At 41.5% G+C, this 19,579-nt stretch overlaps 1 protein-coding gene across 1 annotated transcript in view; it reads right to left on the bottom strand.

The window, feature by feature from the left end:
• ropn1l (rhophilin associated tail protein 1-like) overlaps positions 1-19,579 on the bottom strand; it is a 61,506-nt gene that overhangs the window by 31,277 nt on the left and 10,650 nt on the right. The window contains exons 2-3 of the mRNA XM_072560993.1: positions 13,706-13,841; positions 10,503-10,626 (exon numbers count right to left, since the gene is read on the bottom strand). Of these exons, the coding sequence (XP_072417094.1) occupies positions 10,503-10,626; positions 13,706-13,836 (255 nt within the window). The 5' untranslated portion in view covers positions 13,837-13,841. The remainder of the gene's footprint in view (positions 1-10,502; positions 10,627-13,705; positions 13,842-19,579) is intronic.

Genomic DNA, 19,579 nt, shown 5'->3' with positions numbered 1-19,579 from the left:
TTCCCAAACTGTCAGTTATTCTGCTGAGGTTTTCTCCCATCTGTGATCAACACAAGACTCGCAGTCTCATTTGCTACATCTCTTGTGATCCCAGCTTATGGCATGACTAGTCAAGTTGGATCCCAAAATGAAATGAGACTTGATAGATTACATAGTTAATTTTTATTTGGTTAGTTAATGTGGTGGTTAGTCACAAACATACTCACACAAGACTGCAATTATTATTTGACAACAGAAGAAATACTTATTACAAAAATAGAAAAGAAACAAAATAATTAATATTGATATATGACAGAAAGATCTGAACACAAACAGCAAAATAAAGTCTCAATATGTCTTTCAAAGCTTTCTCTAACAGAACCTGAAGTCCAGAGAAATTATACTCTTATTACAACTCCAAGTTTCTACTTGATCAACTCTTTTTAGTTTCTTTCTCTTTGATTTCAGAGACAATTTTTTGATGTTTTCCTAGCTCGCTGGCATAAACATTTCACTATTTCAAGGGCCAAAACATTCTGAGTTCTAACTTGGAGTCTTCTAATCAAGTTCCCCAGCATGGAAACTCCACAAGACATCTCCTATGGCAACTGATTCTCCTCAACAGATCTATGCTCTTGTTTCTTCTGCGCTGAAGTCAAAAACAAAACTAGTCAATTACTCTGCCTGTCATAGACCTACCAATGTAAACATTTTATCCATTAACAATACAGGATTCTCCTAAGCACTTGACTGCGGTGATATATTTAGCAACATCATTCCCTTTGTCCTCATCCTTTTTATTTAACTTTTCAAAAATTGTATCCGATAACTGAACTAACAAACCACCTCCTTTTTCACAGACTACTCCCCTTCCTGGCCAGTTCTGTGAGCCTGAGATTCTGTTACAACACGATCAGGAAACAATCCAGAGTGCTTCTCCTGCAACATCTCAGTTTCTTCCACCACTGCTGGGTGTTCTACCAACTTCATTGAGGAGAAAGTGAGGATCGCAGATGCTGGAGATCACAGTCAAGAGTGTGGTGCTTGAAAAGCACAGCAGTTCAGGCAGCATCTGAGGAGAAGGAAAATCGATGTTTTGGGCATAAGCCCTTCAAGAGGAATTCCTAATGAAGGGCTGATGCCCAAAACATCAATTCTCCTGCTTCTCGGATGCTGCCTGACCTGTTGTGCTTTTCCAGCACCACCTTCTCGACAACTTCAGTGAGGCCAATATTTTTGGATCAGCCAGGTTATTCTCCAAGATAAAATCACTTCCTTCCATGGGGGTTTGTTCCATGATTCCAACTACAAGTCCTCCATTTACCAAATCATTCTTTAATGCAACACCGTGCAATTGGACTAGTTTGATATTCCACTTAGTAATATTTTCTCCTTCATAAACCTCCTACAAGACAAATGGTATCATCAGTCAGTATCAGAGACTTGCTCCATTATCTTTCAGCAATTTAATTGGTTTATCCCCTTGGTCTGAACAATGAGGAAATGCGTCTCCCTTTGAATTAATATATTCAGAACCTGATTCTCATTATCAACCCATGTCTATCTAAGTCTTATCTAAGTCAAATTCTTTTTTCACTTCTATCTGAATTGTCACTAATTCTAGCTGTGACATCGCAATTTCAGATTTCTCTCTTTTTAATTCTAAATTCTAGCTAATTACTTTAAGCATCTCATTCTTGTGAGATCCTGCTTTTCATTCTATCTTTAATTTATCAGCTAACTTTCTCAGTTTAGCCTTCGTCAAAGATATAAAACAATAAACACTTATGTCTTCTAATTCCAGAAACATCTTAGTTACATTCAAAGTTGTTTTGGAAGCCTAATCTGTGCAATAAACTTCTGCACAACACTCCTGTTTTATGTTCAGAACTTCAGCGTACCTGTTACTTTTCAAATGTCACAGATCACTCTTACACTCAATAAAGCTGGATTTCAGACAAGCCTCCACTTTGTTATGATTCCAGCAGCTGGTACTACTGTATAAGTCAGATCACAGTATGAAACTGGCTTGGCAGATTCATACTGACATTGAAAGCACAGAAAGGGCTATTAGGCCCATTGTGTTCGTACCAGTCAACAAAGATCTGATTACACTAATCTTGACCTTGGAGGCTATGGCAATGCAGGCAAATGTCTAAATACTGCTTAAAAATAATGAGGGTTACTCGATCACTCTTTCAGGCAGTGAGTTCCAGACTTCCACCATTACCTGGACAATAAAAAATTTCTCAATTCTCCTTTTAGACCACTATCTCTAATGGGAAATCTATGTTACTTGGTTATTAATTGTTCTGAAAATGGAGAAAATAACTTCCTATCTATCCTATTTATGCTCCTCATGATCTTTTATACCTCTATCAGGTCCTATCTCAAACCTTGGCATAGCCAAGATAAACAACTCCAGCCTATCAAAGTTTTCCTCATTTGTTTCGACTCTCCAGCGCAGGCAGCATCTTGGTAAATCTCTTCTGCATTCTCTCCAGTTTAATTTGTATTTGTTTAGTTAAAACAGTGTTAATCACTGGAACTTATTCACAGAAGGATGCAGAAGCTCTTTAACAGTGCCACATGTTTATTACATAAACAGTGAAGAGAAATACAAACCAAACAATACAGATACAGAAGACAATTTAGAAAGATCTTAACACAGATGGCAATGCCACATTTCAACCTGTTACAGAGTCAAGTCTTTAAAAAAATGTACTTCTATCTCAGCTCTTTATGCTTGTACTTAACTGACTACTTCCAGTTTCTTTTTTGTGGACAATTTTACTTATACTTTCAAAAACTGTGCGCATGAATGTTTAACAATTTTGAAGGCCTAAACTTTCTCAGTCCTAGCAACTTGAAGACTTTTTTATGTGTTCTGGCGTGGAAGATTGGAGACCAGTTCTGCTGCAGTGACTGTTCCCCTGAACTGAACTACTGTATACTCTTGTTTCTTCTGAACTGAACTGATGACTTTGTTCATTTTATGCTGCCTGTCATAAACTTCCCAATATAACCATCTTATCCATTAACACTATAGGGGTTCTTCCGAACATTTTATTGCAGTCACATACTTTCAGCTCACAATTACAAGTTGACTTCCTGACTTTTTGAGATAAAAAACTTCACAGAGCTGACCAAAATCCCACTGCCTCTATTGAAAAATCCAACTTCCAAAAATGTCAATATATATTATACTCTTTTCATCGCACAATGCTGTAATCTCCTGTTCCTCCCTCACCTTCTAATTCCACAGCCTCTGCCTCGCCAAATCATTTTTACTATTTCAACTTTTGACAGATGTGTTCTCAGCACAAAGGTCTTCTGGGTTGACAAGTATAAAACCACAAGACCATAAGATCATAGGAGCAGAAATTAGGTCATTCAGTCCATCAAGTCTACTCTGCCATTCAGTCATGGCTGATAAGGTTTTCAACCCCATTTTCCTGCTTCCTTCCCATAATTCCTTGGCAATCAAGAACTTATCTATCTCTGTTTTGAATACACTCAACAACCTGGTCTCCACAGCCTTCTGTGGTAATGAATTCCACAGATTCACCACTCTCTGGCTAAAATTTCTCCTTAACTCCATTCTAAAGGGTCATCCACTTATTCTAAGGTTTTTCCCTCAGGTCCTCATCTCTCCTGCCAATAGAAACACCTTTCCAATGTCCACTCTTTCCAGGCTGTTCAGTATTTTGAAAGTTCCAATCAGTACCCTTCTCATCCTTCCAAACTCCATTGAATATAGTCCCAGAGTCCTCAAACATTCTCATATGTTAAGCCTTTCATTCCTGGGATCATTCTCGTGAACCGCCTCTAGACCCACTCCAGGGCCAATACATCTTTCCTGAGGTGTAGGGTCCAAAATTGCTCACAATACTCTAAATGTGGTCTAACCAGAGCCTTATAATACCTCAGATATACACTTCTGCTTTTATATCCTCGTCCTCTCGAGATGAATAACAACATTGTATTTGCCTTACTAACTATCAACTCAATCTGCAAGTTTACCTTGAGAGAATCCTGGACTAGGACTCCCGTGTCAGAGAGTCATAGAGATGTACAGCACAGAAACAGACCCTTCGGTCCAACTCGTCCATGCCGACCAGGTATCCCAACACAATCTAGTCCCACCTGCCAGCACCTGGCCCAATTTGCTCCAAACCCTTCCTATTCATATACCCGTCCAGATGCCTTTTAATGTTGCAACTGTAATAGCCTCCACCACTTGCTCTGGCAGCTCATTCCATACACACACCACTCTTTGTGTGAAAAAGTTGCCTCTTAGGTCTCGATTATTACTTTCCTCTCTCACCCTAAACCTATGTCCTCTAATTCTGGACTCTCCCACCCCAAGGAAGAGACTTTGACTATTTATCCTATCCATGCCCTTCATGATTTCATAAACCTCTATAAGGTCACCTCTCAGCCTCCGATGCTCCAGGGAAAATAGCTCCACTTTTTCAACCTCTCCCTATAGTTCAAATCCTCTAACCCTGGCAACATCCTTGTAAATCTTTTCTGAACCCTTTCAAGTTTCACAAAACCCTTCCGATAGGAAGGAGACCAGAATTGCATGCAATATTTCAAACTGGCCTAACCAATGTCCTGTACAGCTGCAGCATTACCTCCCAACTCCTATATTCGACACTTTAACCAATTAAGGAAAGCATACCAAAAGGTCCCTTTGCACTTCAGATTTCTAAATTTTCTCCCCATTTAGAAAATAATCCATGCCTCTGTTCTTCCCACAAAATGCATGACTTCATACTTTTCCACACTGTATTACATCTGCCACTTCTTTGCCCACCCTCCTAACCGATCTAAATCTTTCTGCAGCCTCCCCACTTCCTCAATACTACCAGCCCTTCTGCCTACCATTGTATCATTTGCAAACTTAGCCAGAATGCCCTCAGTTCCGTCATCCAGATCAGTAATGTGTAAAGTGAAAGGTTGTGGTCTCAAAATCGACCCTTGTGGAATATCACTAGTCACTGGCTTCCATCCTGAGAAGGACCCTTTTATCCCCACTCTCTGCCTTCTGCCAGACAGCCAATCTTCTATCCATGCTAGTATCTGGCTTCTAACACTATGGGCCCTTATCTTACTCAGTAGCCTCCTGTGCGGCACATTATTAAAGGCCTTCTTGAAGCCCAGATAGATGACATTCTTTGGCTCTCCTTGGTCTAACCTGCTCATTACCTCCTCAAAGGGTTTTAACAGATTTGTCAGGTATGACCTCCCCATGATGAAACCATGCTGATTTTGCCCTACTTTATCATGCACTTCCAAGTATTCAGAAATCTCATCCTTCACAATGGACTCCAAAGTCTTACCTACAACTGAGGTCAGACTAATCAGCCTATAATTTCTCACTTTTTGCCTTTCTCCCTGCTTAAACAGGGAGTTACATTAGCAATACTCCAGTCCTCTAGGACCCTCTTTGACTTGTGATACCTGAAAGATCACTACTAAAGCCTCCACGATCTCTTCCAATATTGCCTTCAGAACTCTAGGGTGTAGCCCATCTGGTCCAGGTGATGTATCCACGTTCAGACTTTCCTGTTTTTCTAGCACCTTCTCCTTGGTGATGGCCACCATTCTCATCTCTGCCCCCAGACTCTCTGGAATTTTTGGGATATTACTCATATCTTCCACTGTAAAGACTCCCACAAAGTACTTACTCAGTTCCTCCATCATTTCTTTGTTCCTTATTACTACTTCTCCAGCATCATTTTCTAATGGCCCAATGTCCACTTTTGCTTGTCTTTCACCTTTAATATAGCTAAAGGGACTCTTGCAATCTTTCTTAATATTACCGGCTAGCTTACCTGCATAACTAATATTCTCGCTCCTTATTTCTTTTCTCGTTGTCCTCTGTTGATCTTTGTAGACTTCCCAAGCCCCGGGCTTCCCACTGCCCTTCACCAAACTATATGCTTTCTCTTTTGCTTTTATAAGACCATAAGACCATAAGACATAGGAGTGGAAGTAAGGCCATTTGGCCCATCGAGTCCACTCCGCCATTCAATCATGGCTGATGCGCATTTCAGCTCCACTTACCAGCGTTCTCCCCGTAGCCCTTAATTCCTCTAGATAACAAGAATCTATCAATCTCGGCCTTGAAGACATTTAGTGTCCCGGCTTCCACTGCACTCCGTGGCAATGAATTCCACAGGCCCACTACTCTCTGGCTGAAGAAATGTCTCCGCATTTCTGTTCTGAAATGACCCCCTCTAATTCTAAGGCTGTGTCCACGGGTCCTAGTCTCCTCGTCTAACGGAAACAATTTCCTAGCATCCACCTTTTCCAAGCCATGTATTATTTTGTACGTCTCTATTAAGTCTCCCCTTAATCTTCTAAACTCCAACGAATACAATCCCAGTATCCTCAGCCGTTCCTCATATGCTAGACCTGTCATTCCAGGGATCATCCGTGTGAATCTCCGCTGGACACGTTCCAGTGCCAGTATGTCCTTCCTGAGGTGTGGGGACCAAAACTGGACACAGTACTCCAAATGGGGCCTAACCAGAGCTTTATAAAGTCTTAGTAGTACATCTCTGCTTTTATATTCCAACCCTCTTGAGATAAGAGACAACATTGCATTCGCTTTCTTAATCACGGACTCAACCTGCATGTTTACCTTTAGAGAATCCTCGACTAGCACTCCCAGATCCCTTTGTGCTTTGGCTTTATTAATTTTCTCACCATTTAGAAAGTAGTCCATGCTTTTATTCTTTTTGCCAAAGTGCAAGACCTCGCACTTGCTCACGTTAAATTCCATCAGCCATTTCCTGGACCACTCTCCCAACCTGTCTAGATCCTTCTGTAGCCTCCCCACTTCCTCAGTACTACCTGCCTGTCCACCTAACTTCGTATCATCGGCAAACTTCGCTAGAATGCCCCCGGTTCCCTCATCCAAATCATTAATATATAATGCAAACAGCTGTGGCCCCAGCACCGAACCCTGCGGGACACCGCTCGTCACTGGCTGCCATTCTGAAAAAGAACCTTTTATCCCAACTCTCTGCCTTCTGTTAGACAGCCAATCCTCAATCCATCCCAGCAGCTCACCTCGAACACCATGGGCCCTCACCTTGCTCAGCAGCCTCCCGTGTGGCACCTTATCAAAGGCCTTTTGAAAGTCTAGATAGACCACATCCACTGGGTTTCCCTGGTCTAACCTACTTGTTACCTCTTCAAAAAAGTCCAACAGGTTTGTCAGGCATGACCTCCCTTTACTAAATCCATGTTGACTTGTTCTAATCAGACTCTGCTCTTCCAAGAATTTAGAAACCTCATCCTTAATGATGGATTCTAGAATTTTACCAACAACCGAGGTTAAGCTGATTGGCCTATAATTTTCCATCTTTTGCCTTGATCCTTTCTTGAACAAGGGGGTTACAACAGCCATCTTCCAATCATCCGGGACCTTTCCTGACTCCAGTGACTCTTGAAAGATCTCAACCAATGCCTCTGCTATTTCCTCAGCCACCTCTCTCAGAACTCTAGGGTGTATCCCATTGGGGCCAGGAGATTTATCAATTTTAAGACTTTTTAACTTTTCTAGCACTATCTCTTTCGTAATGGCAACCATACTCAACTCAGCCCCGTGACACCCTTTAATTTTTGGGATATTACTCATGTCTTCCACTGTGAAAACTGACGCAAAGTACTTGTTAAGTTCTCCTGCTATTTCCTTATCTCCCATCACTAGGCTTCCTGCATCAGTTTGAAGTGGCCCAATGTCTACTTTTGCCTGTCGTTTGTTTCTTATGTACTGAAAGAAACGTTTACTATTATTTCTAATATTACTGGCTAGCCTACCTTCATATTTGATCCTCTCATTTCTTATTACACTCTTTGTTATCCTCTGTTTGCTTTTGTATCCTTCCCAATCTTCTGATTTCCCACTGTTCTTAGCCACTTTATAGGATCTCCCTTTTTCTTTAATACATTTCCTGACTTCCTTTGTCAGCCAAGGTTGTCTAATCCCTCCCCGGTTAATCTTTCTTTTCTTGGGAATGAACCTCTGTACAGTGTCCTCAATTATACCTACAAACTCCTGCCATTTTTGCTCTACTGTCTTCCCAGTTAGCCTCTGCTTCCAGTCTATTTTAGTCAGTTCCTCTCTCATGCCCTCATAATTACCTTTATTCAACTGTAACACCATTACATCCGATTTTGCTTTCTCCCTTTCAAACTCCAGACTGAACTCTACCATATTATGGTCGCTACTTCCTAAGGGTTCCCTTACTTTAAGATCTTTTATAGAGTCTGGTTCATTGCAAAGCACTAGGTCCAGAATAGCCTGCTCTCTTGTGGGCTCCATGACAAGCTGTTCCAAAAAGCCATCCTGTAAGCATTCCATGAATTCCCTTTCTTTAGATCCACTATCAACATTATTTACCCAGTCCACCTGCATATTGAAGTCTCCCATGATCAATGTAACCTTGCCTTTCTGACATGCTTTCTCTATTTCCCAGTACATGTTGCGTCCCTGGTCCTGACCACTGTTAGGAGGTCTATACACAACTCCAATTATGTTTTTTTTGCCTTTGTGGTTCCTCAATTCCACCCACACAGACTCCACATCATCCGACGCTATGTCATTCAATACCATAGATTTAATTTTGTTCTTAACTAACTAACTTATGCTGTCCCTGACTTCCCTGGTCAGCCATGGTTGAAGCTACTTGGATGCTGCCTGAACAGATGTGCTCTTCCAGCACCACTAATCCAGAATCTGGTTTCCAGCATCTGCAGTCATTGTTTTTATCCTCCCTTCAGTGTGCTTGTTTTTCCTTAGGTTGAATTTTTTGCTATGTCTCTCAAATTACTCCCAGAAACCCCTGCCATTGCTGTTCCATTGTCTTTCCTGCTAGGCTCCTCTCACAATCAATTCTTGTCAGCTCCTCCCTTATGCCTCTGTAGTTGGCTTTCTTCAAACCATAATACCGTTACATCTGATTCCACCTTCTCCCTCCCAAATTGCAGAGTAAATTATATCATATTATGGTCACTCCTTCCTAAGGGTTCCTTCACCTTAACAAGTCTTCCTCACTGCAACACAATAAATCCAGAATTGCCTGTTTCTTAGTGGGCTCCATCATAAACTGCTCCAAAAAGCCATCGCGTTGACATTCCACAAATTCCTTTTCTTGTGATCCACTACCAACCTGGTTTTCCCAATCCACCTGCACACTGAAATCCCCGATGATCATTGTAATCTTGCCTTTCTTACAAGCCTTTTCTATATCTTGGTGTATCCTATGCCCCAAATCCTGGCTGCTGTTTGGAGGCCTGTAGATAACTCCCATTATGATTTTCTTACCTTCCCTCAACTCTACCCACACAGATTCTACAACATCTACCAGAATTCCTTTTGAATGCAGAAGAGAACAAATAATGATTCTTGGCACATGAACTTCCTTGCACTATTGGGAAAGATCAGAAAATATCCAACAAAGGGAGATTGTACAAGTGGACATCCCTCTAAATTGCAACCATGGTCCTATCCAGGGCACATGAGCCAATATGAGAGTAATTAAAAAGCTAAAAAGTGACACAAGGATACCAATGGGCAGCATTCCTTTCTCATTCCTATCAGGTGTGTTGTGTTTGATTATCAATTTTGAGCCATCAGATCAGCTTTAATACAGGAACATCAATGTTTGATCCAATTCAATTCATTACACTGCACTTCCAAATCTAGAAAGCAGCAGGCAAATAAATAATTATTATCGCATAGAACCTCTTTTGGCTCTACAAGATGACAGAAATATGGAAAATAGAGCAAGGGTAAGCCATTCAACCCACTGGGCTCATTCTTCCAATCACCATAATTATGGTCGATCCTCTATCAGAATGGTATTCCCCAGCTCCTTCCCAGTTATCCTTGATACGTTTAGTCTCTAGAAATCTACTTTCTTCATTCTTAAAAATATTCAGTCACTTGGCGCTTACAGCTCTCTGCAGCAAAGAGTTTCACAGGTTCACCAGCCTCAGCAAAGACATTTCCCCTCATCTCAGTCTGGAATGGCTTCCCCATATCCTGACGATCTCCCAGACAAATAATATAGATAATATGAAAGACAGCTTAGAAAGATCTTAACACAAACAGCCAGGGTAAACAAAACCGAAAATGTGTTGCTGGAAAAGCGCAGCAGGTCAGGAAGCATCTAAGGAGCAGGAGAATCGACATTTCAGACATGAGCCCTTCTTCAGGTTCATGCCCGAAACGTCGATTCTCCTGCTCCTTGGATGCTGCCTGACCTGCTGCGCTTTTCTAGCAACACATTTTCGGCTCTGATCTCCAGCATCTGCAGTCCTCACTTTCTCCAGGGTAAACAAAATCCCTGCGTCCAATCTGTCCAGTCTTTTCAAAGAAAACTGGGAACATTTAACGAGTATAAATGCAAGCAAGGAATTGTGGTCCTTTTCGGCAGTGATTTTCAGATTGTCTCTAATAGTAGTCTTAAAGGGCATTCTTTAACATTCTAGTATGGTACCTGATTGTGCAGAATCTTCAGAAGACCTGGTGTAAGACCAGTGTTATTTTTCTGAGTTGCCACTGGCATTTCATACCGTTCCTTCACTGGAAGGGTTTCACCTTTAGACAACGCTGAAAAATACCTAAATTAACAACAGTGATCAAAATGTGACATTAGTTTCAGCCATATAGTAATCTATAGGATAGTTATGAATGCACCATCTTGTCACAGCTTGGAGAAGGGAGTATTTCTGATAGAATTCTTAAAGCATCTTCTACATTTTATTCCTTTAAAACTACCACAGTCATTCCCCGGGCATTGGTGAAATGAAGGGGGGGCAGACAATTCTGTTCTTAATCAGAGCAAAAATGGTTCATCAATAGATGTACTTCTTGTAGGAAAGGGACAGTATTAAAACTAATGGCTATAGCTTACTTAAACTGTTTATGTTCTTTCACTGTAATCACTCTTCTCCCACTTTTGGAAACCATGTCTTCATCAGCACCTAAATCACATACTATGTAACTCCCTCTATTATCTCACTGTCTCCCCAACTGCTGCTACTCCCTGTTCTACCTCATCCCTCCTAATAACTTTCATTTATATTTTTCAACTTAAGTTTCTGTGAAAACTTTGGGATAGTTTTTACATCAAAGGCACAAATGGGTGAAAGTTCTTGTTGCTAATAATAAGGGCTGTGGAAGCTCAGATAGAGATCAATCAATGTCTAATTGTTAGTGACATCAAGGAATTATGGGAAAGCATGGGAGAATGCCATTGTGGTAGGTGATCAGCCATAATCTAGAATGACAGAGTAGGCATGAGGGGCTGAATGGCCTACTGCAGTTCCTATGTTCCTATGTTTTTTGAACATACAAATGTCATGACATCACAATTTTAATTTATGCCCACAAGCTCAGACTGAATTTTGGAGTTACATAATGAAATGGCCATCTAAAGATGAAGCAAATTTGAGAGTAACTCATTCTGCCCTGGATACATTGAATGTGTGAAATATTTGCAGTTTGCTTTAGACTTCAAGAGGAGCCAAAATCCAGTTTCAGTGAGACAAGACAAGATTCTCCAGGACAAATGAAGACTAATTAAAACTGAAGATAGAAATTATATTAATATGAGAACCAAACCAATCTCAGATTAAATTAACTACTTGTAACGGAAGGCCAGGACATAATTGAATCATTGCAGCAAATAATATGAAGTAAGGCAGCAAAATGTGACCAGAGGGTCATCCGATAAAATGAACACTGAGTCATATAATAAATGATTAGAACAGGTGTCCAAAAGCATGATCAGACAGATAAATTTTAAAGTGAATCGATATGGTGGAGAGGAATGTAGAGAGGCTGAGAAGTTTTGATAGGAAATTTTAGAGATCATGTCCTAGCTAACTACATCAGTAGCTGTTCAGAGACTCAAAAAGTGTGCTGCTGGAAAAGCACAGCCAGTCAGGCAGCATCCGGACCAGGGGAGTTGATGTTTCAAGCCTAACCTCTTCATCAGGACTCCTGATGAACAGCTTATGTTCGAAATGCTGACCTGCTCCTTGGATGCTGCCTGACCTGCTGTGCTTTTCCAGCACCACACTCTCGACTCTGATCTCCAGCATCTGCAGTCCTCACTTTCTCCCAGCTGTTCATGGAGGGCAATTAAAATGAGGAGGTGGAAGAGGCCGAAGTTGGTGGAATGCTGAAATCTGAATTGTAGAGGTGTGGACATTATCACGGCAGGGAAGGAGAGGGATATGAAAATAAGTAAGAGAACTTTAAATTAATTTCCTGTCAGTCAGCCACCGCAGTTCTGCCAGTGCAAAAAAAGTGTTTGAGTGGTACTTGATATGATTTAGGAAATGGAAAACAGAGAAATGGATAAGCTTAAGTCGATGGAAGGTTCAAGGAAATTGGCAAATGTAAAAGATAGAAAGTTATGGATGAGGGGTTCAATGGTAAATGCGCTGAAGCAAGGAAGGAGATGAGCACTATGACAGAGGCAAAAGCAGGTTGTCTTGGTGACAGGGTGGATTAGCAGATTACACTCTGGTTTAAATAGGAATGCAAACAGTCTGGTACAGTCTCAAACAATGACCAGGGAAAGACAGTAACTTGTTCACTACAGGTGAAGCTGAAAAAGCCTTCAGGGATAACATAAATACCCCTTATCCACACTATGGTTACTTTGTTAAATAAATAATGCTTCAAATGTCCAAACAGTCTGAGTACGTTAAGTGTTTTTTTTAATTCCTGTTTATAAGTATTTGTGAATAGTTTTGCAATTTAAAAACTGAATGGCATGAACAATGAGAAGAGCTATTTATTTTCAAGGACATGTGCAGCAGAATGTTGAAGAATTGAAGTCTCCAGAGGATGGAAAAGAGGGGAAGGCAGCTAGGAGAGGGAAAAAACACATAGGTTAGACGGAGATAAAGGTGTGGGTGAGAGATTTAGCATTAGGCATGTTGTGGCCAGTAGAGACAAGGTCAGGACAAACATCTAAATGGCTGTTCTTTAAAGTGAGAAGTTTCTTATCCACTGTTATTACGCACCTCTGGAGGAACCTGAACTCAGGGGATACTATCACTGTATCCCAAGAGCCCCTCTAAAATAGCAAGTCTTCAGTCCCTGACTGGGAATTGAACCAGGACTGTGGAGGTGAAAGCATTTAACACTGACCACAAAGGCAGCTTCTACTAGAATATACGGGGTCAGAAACTCAGATCAAGGTCAAAGTATTAGTGACATAACAGATTTAAGCTAATTACAGAGCCTGGATTTTGGCTCTGTACTATAAAACGTTTTGTCATTTAATCTGACCTGCTCTCCACCCAATAAAACACTTTCTTTTGTTTTACTAATTTCCGACCCATGCCTCCTTCATTTTCTCAAAACCTACCGTGTCTTCCATCTTTTGGAGCTAAAGACCTGAAACATTAGGCACCTTTCCATACATGCTGCCTTACCTGCTGAGCACTTCCATTGTTTAAAATCTGTTACGCATCTAACAATTTCGGTTCCAAAGAAAGGCCATCAAGCCAGAAGGTTAATTATGTTTCTCTCCACAGATGCTGACTCTACTGGTGAATATTTCCAGCATGTTCTGTTTTAATTCTATTCTTTTACAACCTTGGCTTTTCAACTCAATGTCTCAATATAAAAAGACATGCAATTTTGAACCTGTTAGTTCCGATATACATAAGTGTTACTCACGCAGCAGACCACTGAAGAACATCACGTGGCTGGGTCCGGATGGCAGCTTTTGTAAACTGTTTTAAAATGTCCGGAAACTCAGGTGGGATTTCAATCTGCTGAGCGCAGAACATAACATCAGGAAGTGGCATGGCTGCTGTAAAGAAGAATTAAAATGAAAGACACTAAAATAGGACCATATCAGAGAAGCACAGATCAGAACCACAACTAAAATCCAGAACATTACAGCTGTGATACTCAAGTCATTTTCGTATGAACCAAACTAAGATTGTTTGATGATGGGAATCTAGTAATGTAAGTAAAACAGAAAAGTGAAAATTTAATACTAAAATCATCGAATGGTTACTTCACATACAGAAGGACGCCAATATGCCCTCTGTATCTGTGCTGGGTTGCTGCAAGAACAACCGACATAGTGCCAATCTCCTGCCTTTCTGTCTTTAGATAATGATTCAATTTATTTTATAAAGCACGATTGAGTTTGCCTCTATCACACTCTCAGGTTATGCGTTCCAGCTCCCCATTTGCTGAGTGAGCAAATTTCTTCTCATGTCACCTTTAGATTATTTTACCATCAGCTGAAAGTTGGAGCCCTGGGGCTCTCACATCCTTTCAACTAAAGGAACAGTTTCCCTCATGATCAAATTTCTTCTCAACCATCTCCCCTTCAGACAGAACAGTCCCAGTTTCTCCTGTGGTGAAGTCCCTCATCCTTTGTAAGTATTCGAATGAATCTTTTATACAAACTCTCTAATGACTTCACTTCCTTTCTAAATTGCAGCATTCAGAATTGGATGCAATGCTCCAGTTGGGGTGAACTAGTGTTTTGTACGGGTTTATCATAACTTCCTTGCTCTTGTATTCTATGCCCTTATTTGTAAAGACTAAAATGATTTATTAACCGTTCTTTCAACCGGTCCTGTCCATTACCCACTTGTGTGGTAGGCAGAACATCTTTCTGTCTTGATGACAACATGCTTCTGAAGGAATATACCTTCCTGGGACTACTACATTGTAGCAGCCTGAAATGGCTAGCTCCAGCTCTTGCCCCAAGTTTATTCAGATATCTTACCATTCAGGATAATTTGAAGTCAAATGGAGACTTTTCTGGGGTAAAGTGCTGGTGCCATTCCAAGTATGCCCCAATAACTGGCAAATTGTACCAAACAGCATATCCTTTCACAATAGGCAGAGTACTAAGTGCAGTAAACTGAGCCTTGTTTGCAAAACTTGGAGCACAATGTCTGAAGTTAAAAACGATTCCATGACCGTCAGTATTTATCAAACAATCCTGAATGTGTTAAGAATTATCCAAATAATTAATTGAAGATCAGAATCACAATGTGTTCCACTTACACCTGCTAGAAGCAGGAACTAGCCAATTGCAGACAAGAGGAAAGAAACCAGGTATTTTGCCTTCTTGAATTAAACAAAAGCCCAAAAGTCAATAGTTCCCTGGCACATTTGCAACTAAAGAGAGTTGGCTTGTCAACGAATCGGTACCCTTCTGTCGTGTAGTATCAATATTGCTCCCTTTGAAACTTGGCTTTCTTACGTCAATCATAATGAACCAAGATGAAAAGCTTCCTCAAAATATTTCTTTTTCCACCAATAATGCTTCCTTCTTATTCATTTAAACTTAATTAAACTTTAAATGTGACTTTAATATGTGAACTAGCAGATAATCTGAATAAAGCAAGTTGACTATAAGTGAATTTTCATTATGAATATAGCTGAGTACTGAATAGTCAAACACTTGCATGAAATAATTGTCAATAGCTGCAAGATCAGTATGATATCTATTAAACAAAACATAGAATTTTTGCTTTGCTGAACTTCATGTAGAACTGGCAATTGTGTATTATACTTTGTTGGGAGTTAAAACACAGAGTATAAGGTTCTGGCATATGCTGTCAGCTGCCTGAATAACTGCTCCTTATTACTGACTGGGATGTGATTCCTGCAGGGTTCAGGAGGATGTCTGAGGCGGAGTATAGAAATGAGATCCGTGATAAAGAGGGATAATTCAACAATGCCTGGTCACATTCTGTTGCAGGATGCAGAACCCAAAGTTCATACTGACGGCTCTTTACAATGATTGGAGCAAACAGTCCCTCCTAAACCCGCTGATGACTGGCTGCATGCTCAAAAAAGGACCTCAGCAGTGTGGATAAACCAGCACACCATGCTTAAAAGTTACTTGCCAATGGAAACTACTCATGCAATAGGACCTGCTGGAACCATTTCAGAAAACTTGGCCGGAAAGTCAGGACAGCAACGGGAGCAACCTATCAGAGCGAACTCCCAGGTTTTCATGAGCAACTCTTAGTGGTGGTGTTTGAATGGAGGAAGTGACATCATGTATTCATAAGGGCAAGGCGAGTCAGATGAGAGCTTTGCTGGGAGAGTAACCCTGACAATGCTATGGGTTTGCATGACATGGTGCATTGGTATGCCTGCTACAGAGTCTTTGGTAGCTATCGAGGCACATGGAGCAGCCTGACTCCAATTTTGTACAAGGCGTCACACAAAATTGAGAACTCCTCCTTTCTGGCAGGGAATGGCAGCTAACCCCATGATCGCACTTGTAGATCCTACAGTCAGGAAGCGGCATGTGGGAGCCAACGCCTTATCTTCCCGTGCAGGTTCACCCAACATCCCAGTGTTGAGATATTGGAAGCACCAGTGATTGCTCAAACTGAGATCATGAGGGCCATGTAGGCTCACACCTACCCATCTCAAAAGACGTCCACCAGTCTGTGCCCTTGTTGGATTAATGAGGCAAATGCTAATAGCTTCAGGGATGCAAAAGTCTGCTGGTCTCATTCAGAATGCCAACATTCGTGTTTCTATTTCTATGATTTGCCAGTTGGCTGTTAGCAAGTCATCCCAGCATGCTGTTGTATATGTTGTGTTGCTCTCGTCCAAGAAAGAGTCCTCAAGACCTCAAGCAGCTCAAAGTTATCCTATAAGGTCATCTGCAGTCTTGTCAGCCAGGCACTATAGGAACATAGGACACACAGGCGCATAGGACAGTCAAAGTCACCAATAAAACAGGGAATGTACCAGTGTGAGTAGTTAGGTTTTGTATATATTATTGGAAGTGTAGCTGAGTAAGGTTGCTACGAAATGTGTTTCTCTTTTTGTCAGTAATCTTTATTTCAGAATCTTGTCTAAGATGACAAAGTGTTGGCACAGATGATAGATTGAGAAGTTCGACATTTTGAAGCAATTGTGATCCGAGGATGAGATCTGAGTGGAACTGGAGTCTAAGCACCCACTCACAGTTTGTTGATTGAGCTTCCTCTTCCCTTCCTCTGCTTTCTCCCAAGATAGCCTCCACAGGGCTGATGATAAATTCTGTGGTTTAATGATAGTGAGGCTGTAAAACACACAGGAGATAACCATGAACTTGAAAACAACTCTTCTAGGTAATGGAGAGCTCCCACAATTGGTCTAAGTAACAAACCTATTGTTGTACGATGCTGGTACCTTAGCTTGCTCCTGACTGGTTGGCACTGCTGACCACACATCATCACGTGGCAGAGAAGAATCTTGGGACAAGGGTGAAGTGGTCATACCTTGTCAGCTATCCGCCAGCAGGCTGAAGGTGGCAGGTAGGGGTAACTGGTGCCAGCGTTCTCTGAGAGAATTTTGGGGGTTGTTGCACACCAATCAGATGTTAATGGTGTGATCTCCCTTGTAGATGTGAAACATCTCCATGTTAACATGTGGAGCCTGCAAATCCATTTACACACCAGCAATTGCATGGCATTCTTTGTCATTGTGGATTCCCCAAGTCTGGAAGTTCCAAGGGCTCTTTCCTCTGCTTCTGGCTCATCATCGAGAAGATGGTGAAGTCTCTACTCATTCTGTCACCTCCCTGATGCAGCAGTGGATAACTAACTGTGACAAACTGCTAATGTCGCCTGCTCTGAAGTGGAACAATCCACTCTAGCCATGTTGACCCTGATGGCCATTGGCAGCACCTTCCTCACTGTGGTATAGCTATAGGGAAGCTGGGACATGGTCCTGTCACCATGTTCTTAGTGAAAAGCACACACCTCACATGCCACTGAGGTAGAAGTAGGACAAGTGCCCATTGATGGGTCATAAGGGTCTGCCTTCCTCTGTTGCATTTGCTCCATTTACGAATGATACCCCAGCCCAAGAGTTACCTATGTGTGCAATCGTATGAGATGGGAGAGATACTAAACAAGTATTTTGCATCAGTGTTTACTGTGGAGAAGAATATGGAAGATAGAGAACATGGGGAAATAAACAGCAACATCTTGAAAAATGTCCGTATTACAGAGGTGGTGGTGCTGGATGTGTAAAAATACATAAGGATGGATAAATCCCCAGGACGTAATCAGGTGTACCCTGGAACTCTGTGGGAAGCAATAGAAAAGATTGCTGGGCCCCTTGCTGAGATACTTGCATCGATAGCCACAGGTGAGGTGCCGGAAGACTGGATATTGGTGTTAACGTGGTGTCACTATTTATAAAATGTGGTTAAGGAAAAGCCAGGGAACTACAGATCGGTGAACCTGCCATCACTGGCAGGAGAGTTGTTGGAGGGGATCCTGAAGGACAGGACTTTCATGTATTTGGATAGGCAAAGACTAAAGGTAGAGTAGTGGACATGATTTATATGGACTTCAGTAAGGCATTTGACAAGGTTCCTCATGGTAATTAGTTAGTAAGGTTAGATTAGATTAGATTCCCTACAGTGTGGAAACAGGCCCTTCAGTCCAACAATTCCACACCAACCCTCCGGGAGAACTAGCCAGTTGGATACAGAACTGGCTCAAAAGGAGGAGGCAAAGGATGGTGGTGGAGGGTTGCTATTCAGATTGGAGGCCTGTGACCAGTGGTGTGCCACAGGAATCGGTGCTGGGTCCACTGCTTTTTGTCATTTATATAAATGATTTGGATGTGAACACAGGAGGTATGGTTATTTGCAGATGACACCAAAAGTGGTGGCTGCAAAGAAAGGTACCTCAGAGTTCAGCAGGACTTTAATCAGATGGGCAGGTGGAGTTTAATTTAGATAAATGTGAGGTAGGAAGACAAATCAGGAAAATATTTATACACTTAATAGTAATGTCCGGGGGAGGGGTGCTGCTGACCTTGGAGTGCAGGTTCATAGACCCTTGAAAGTGGAGTTGCAGGTAGATAGGATAGTGAAAAACTCATTTGAATGCTTGCATTTATTTATCAGTGTATTGAGTATGGAAGTTGGGAAGTCATGCTGTGGCTGTGAAAGACATTGGTTAGGCCACTTTTGGATTACTACGTTCAATTCTTGTCTCCCTGCTATCGGAAAGATGTTGAGAAACTTGAAAGGGTTAAGAAAAGATTTACAAGGATGTTGCTGGGTCGGAGGGTTTGAGCTATAGAGAGAGGTTGAATAGGCTAGGCCCGTTTTCCCTGGAGCATTGAAGGCTGAGGTGTGACCTTATAGACGTTTATAAAATCATGAGGGGCATGGATAAGATAAATAGACAAAGTATTTTCCCTGGTGTGGGAGAGTCCAGAAATAGAGGGCGTAGGTTTAGGGTGAGAGGGGAAAGATTTAAAAGGGAAATAAGCTGCCAGGACATTCAAAAGGTACGTGAATAGGAAGGGCTTAAAGCGATTGGGCCAACTGGGACCAGATTAATTTGGGATATCTGGTCGGCATGGACAAGTTGTACCAAAGGGTCTGTTTCCATGCTGTACATCTCTATGACTCTGTAACTTTACTGCGGTTAATGGCCCTGTTATGATTTCCTGGCAGTCATCCCAATTCTTCTGACCTAAGTTTCAAGATTGAAAACGACCTCCTTCAAAAATTATAGAATCCAGCTGACCTTTGGACTGTGCGGGGAA

This window comes from Chiloscyllium punctatum, chromosome 41 (genome assembly GCF_047496795.1).
Source record: "Chiloscyllium punctatum isolate Juve2018m chromosome 41, sChiPun1.3, whole genome shotgun sequence".
NCBI lineage: Eukaryota > Metazoa > Chordata > Chondrichthyes > Orectolobiformes > Hemiscylliidae > Chiloscyllium > Chiloscyllium punctatum.
Note: the sequence above shows the minus strand (reverse complement) of the source record. Positions and strands in the feature narration are given on the sequence as shown.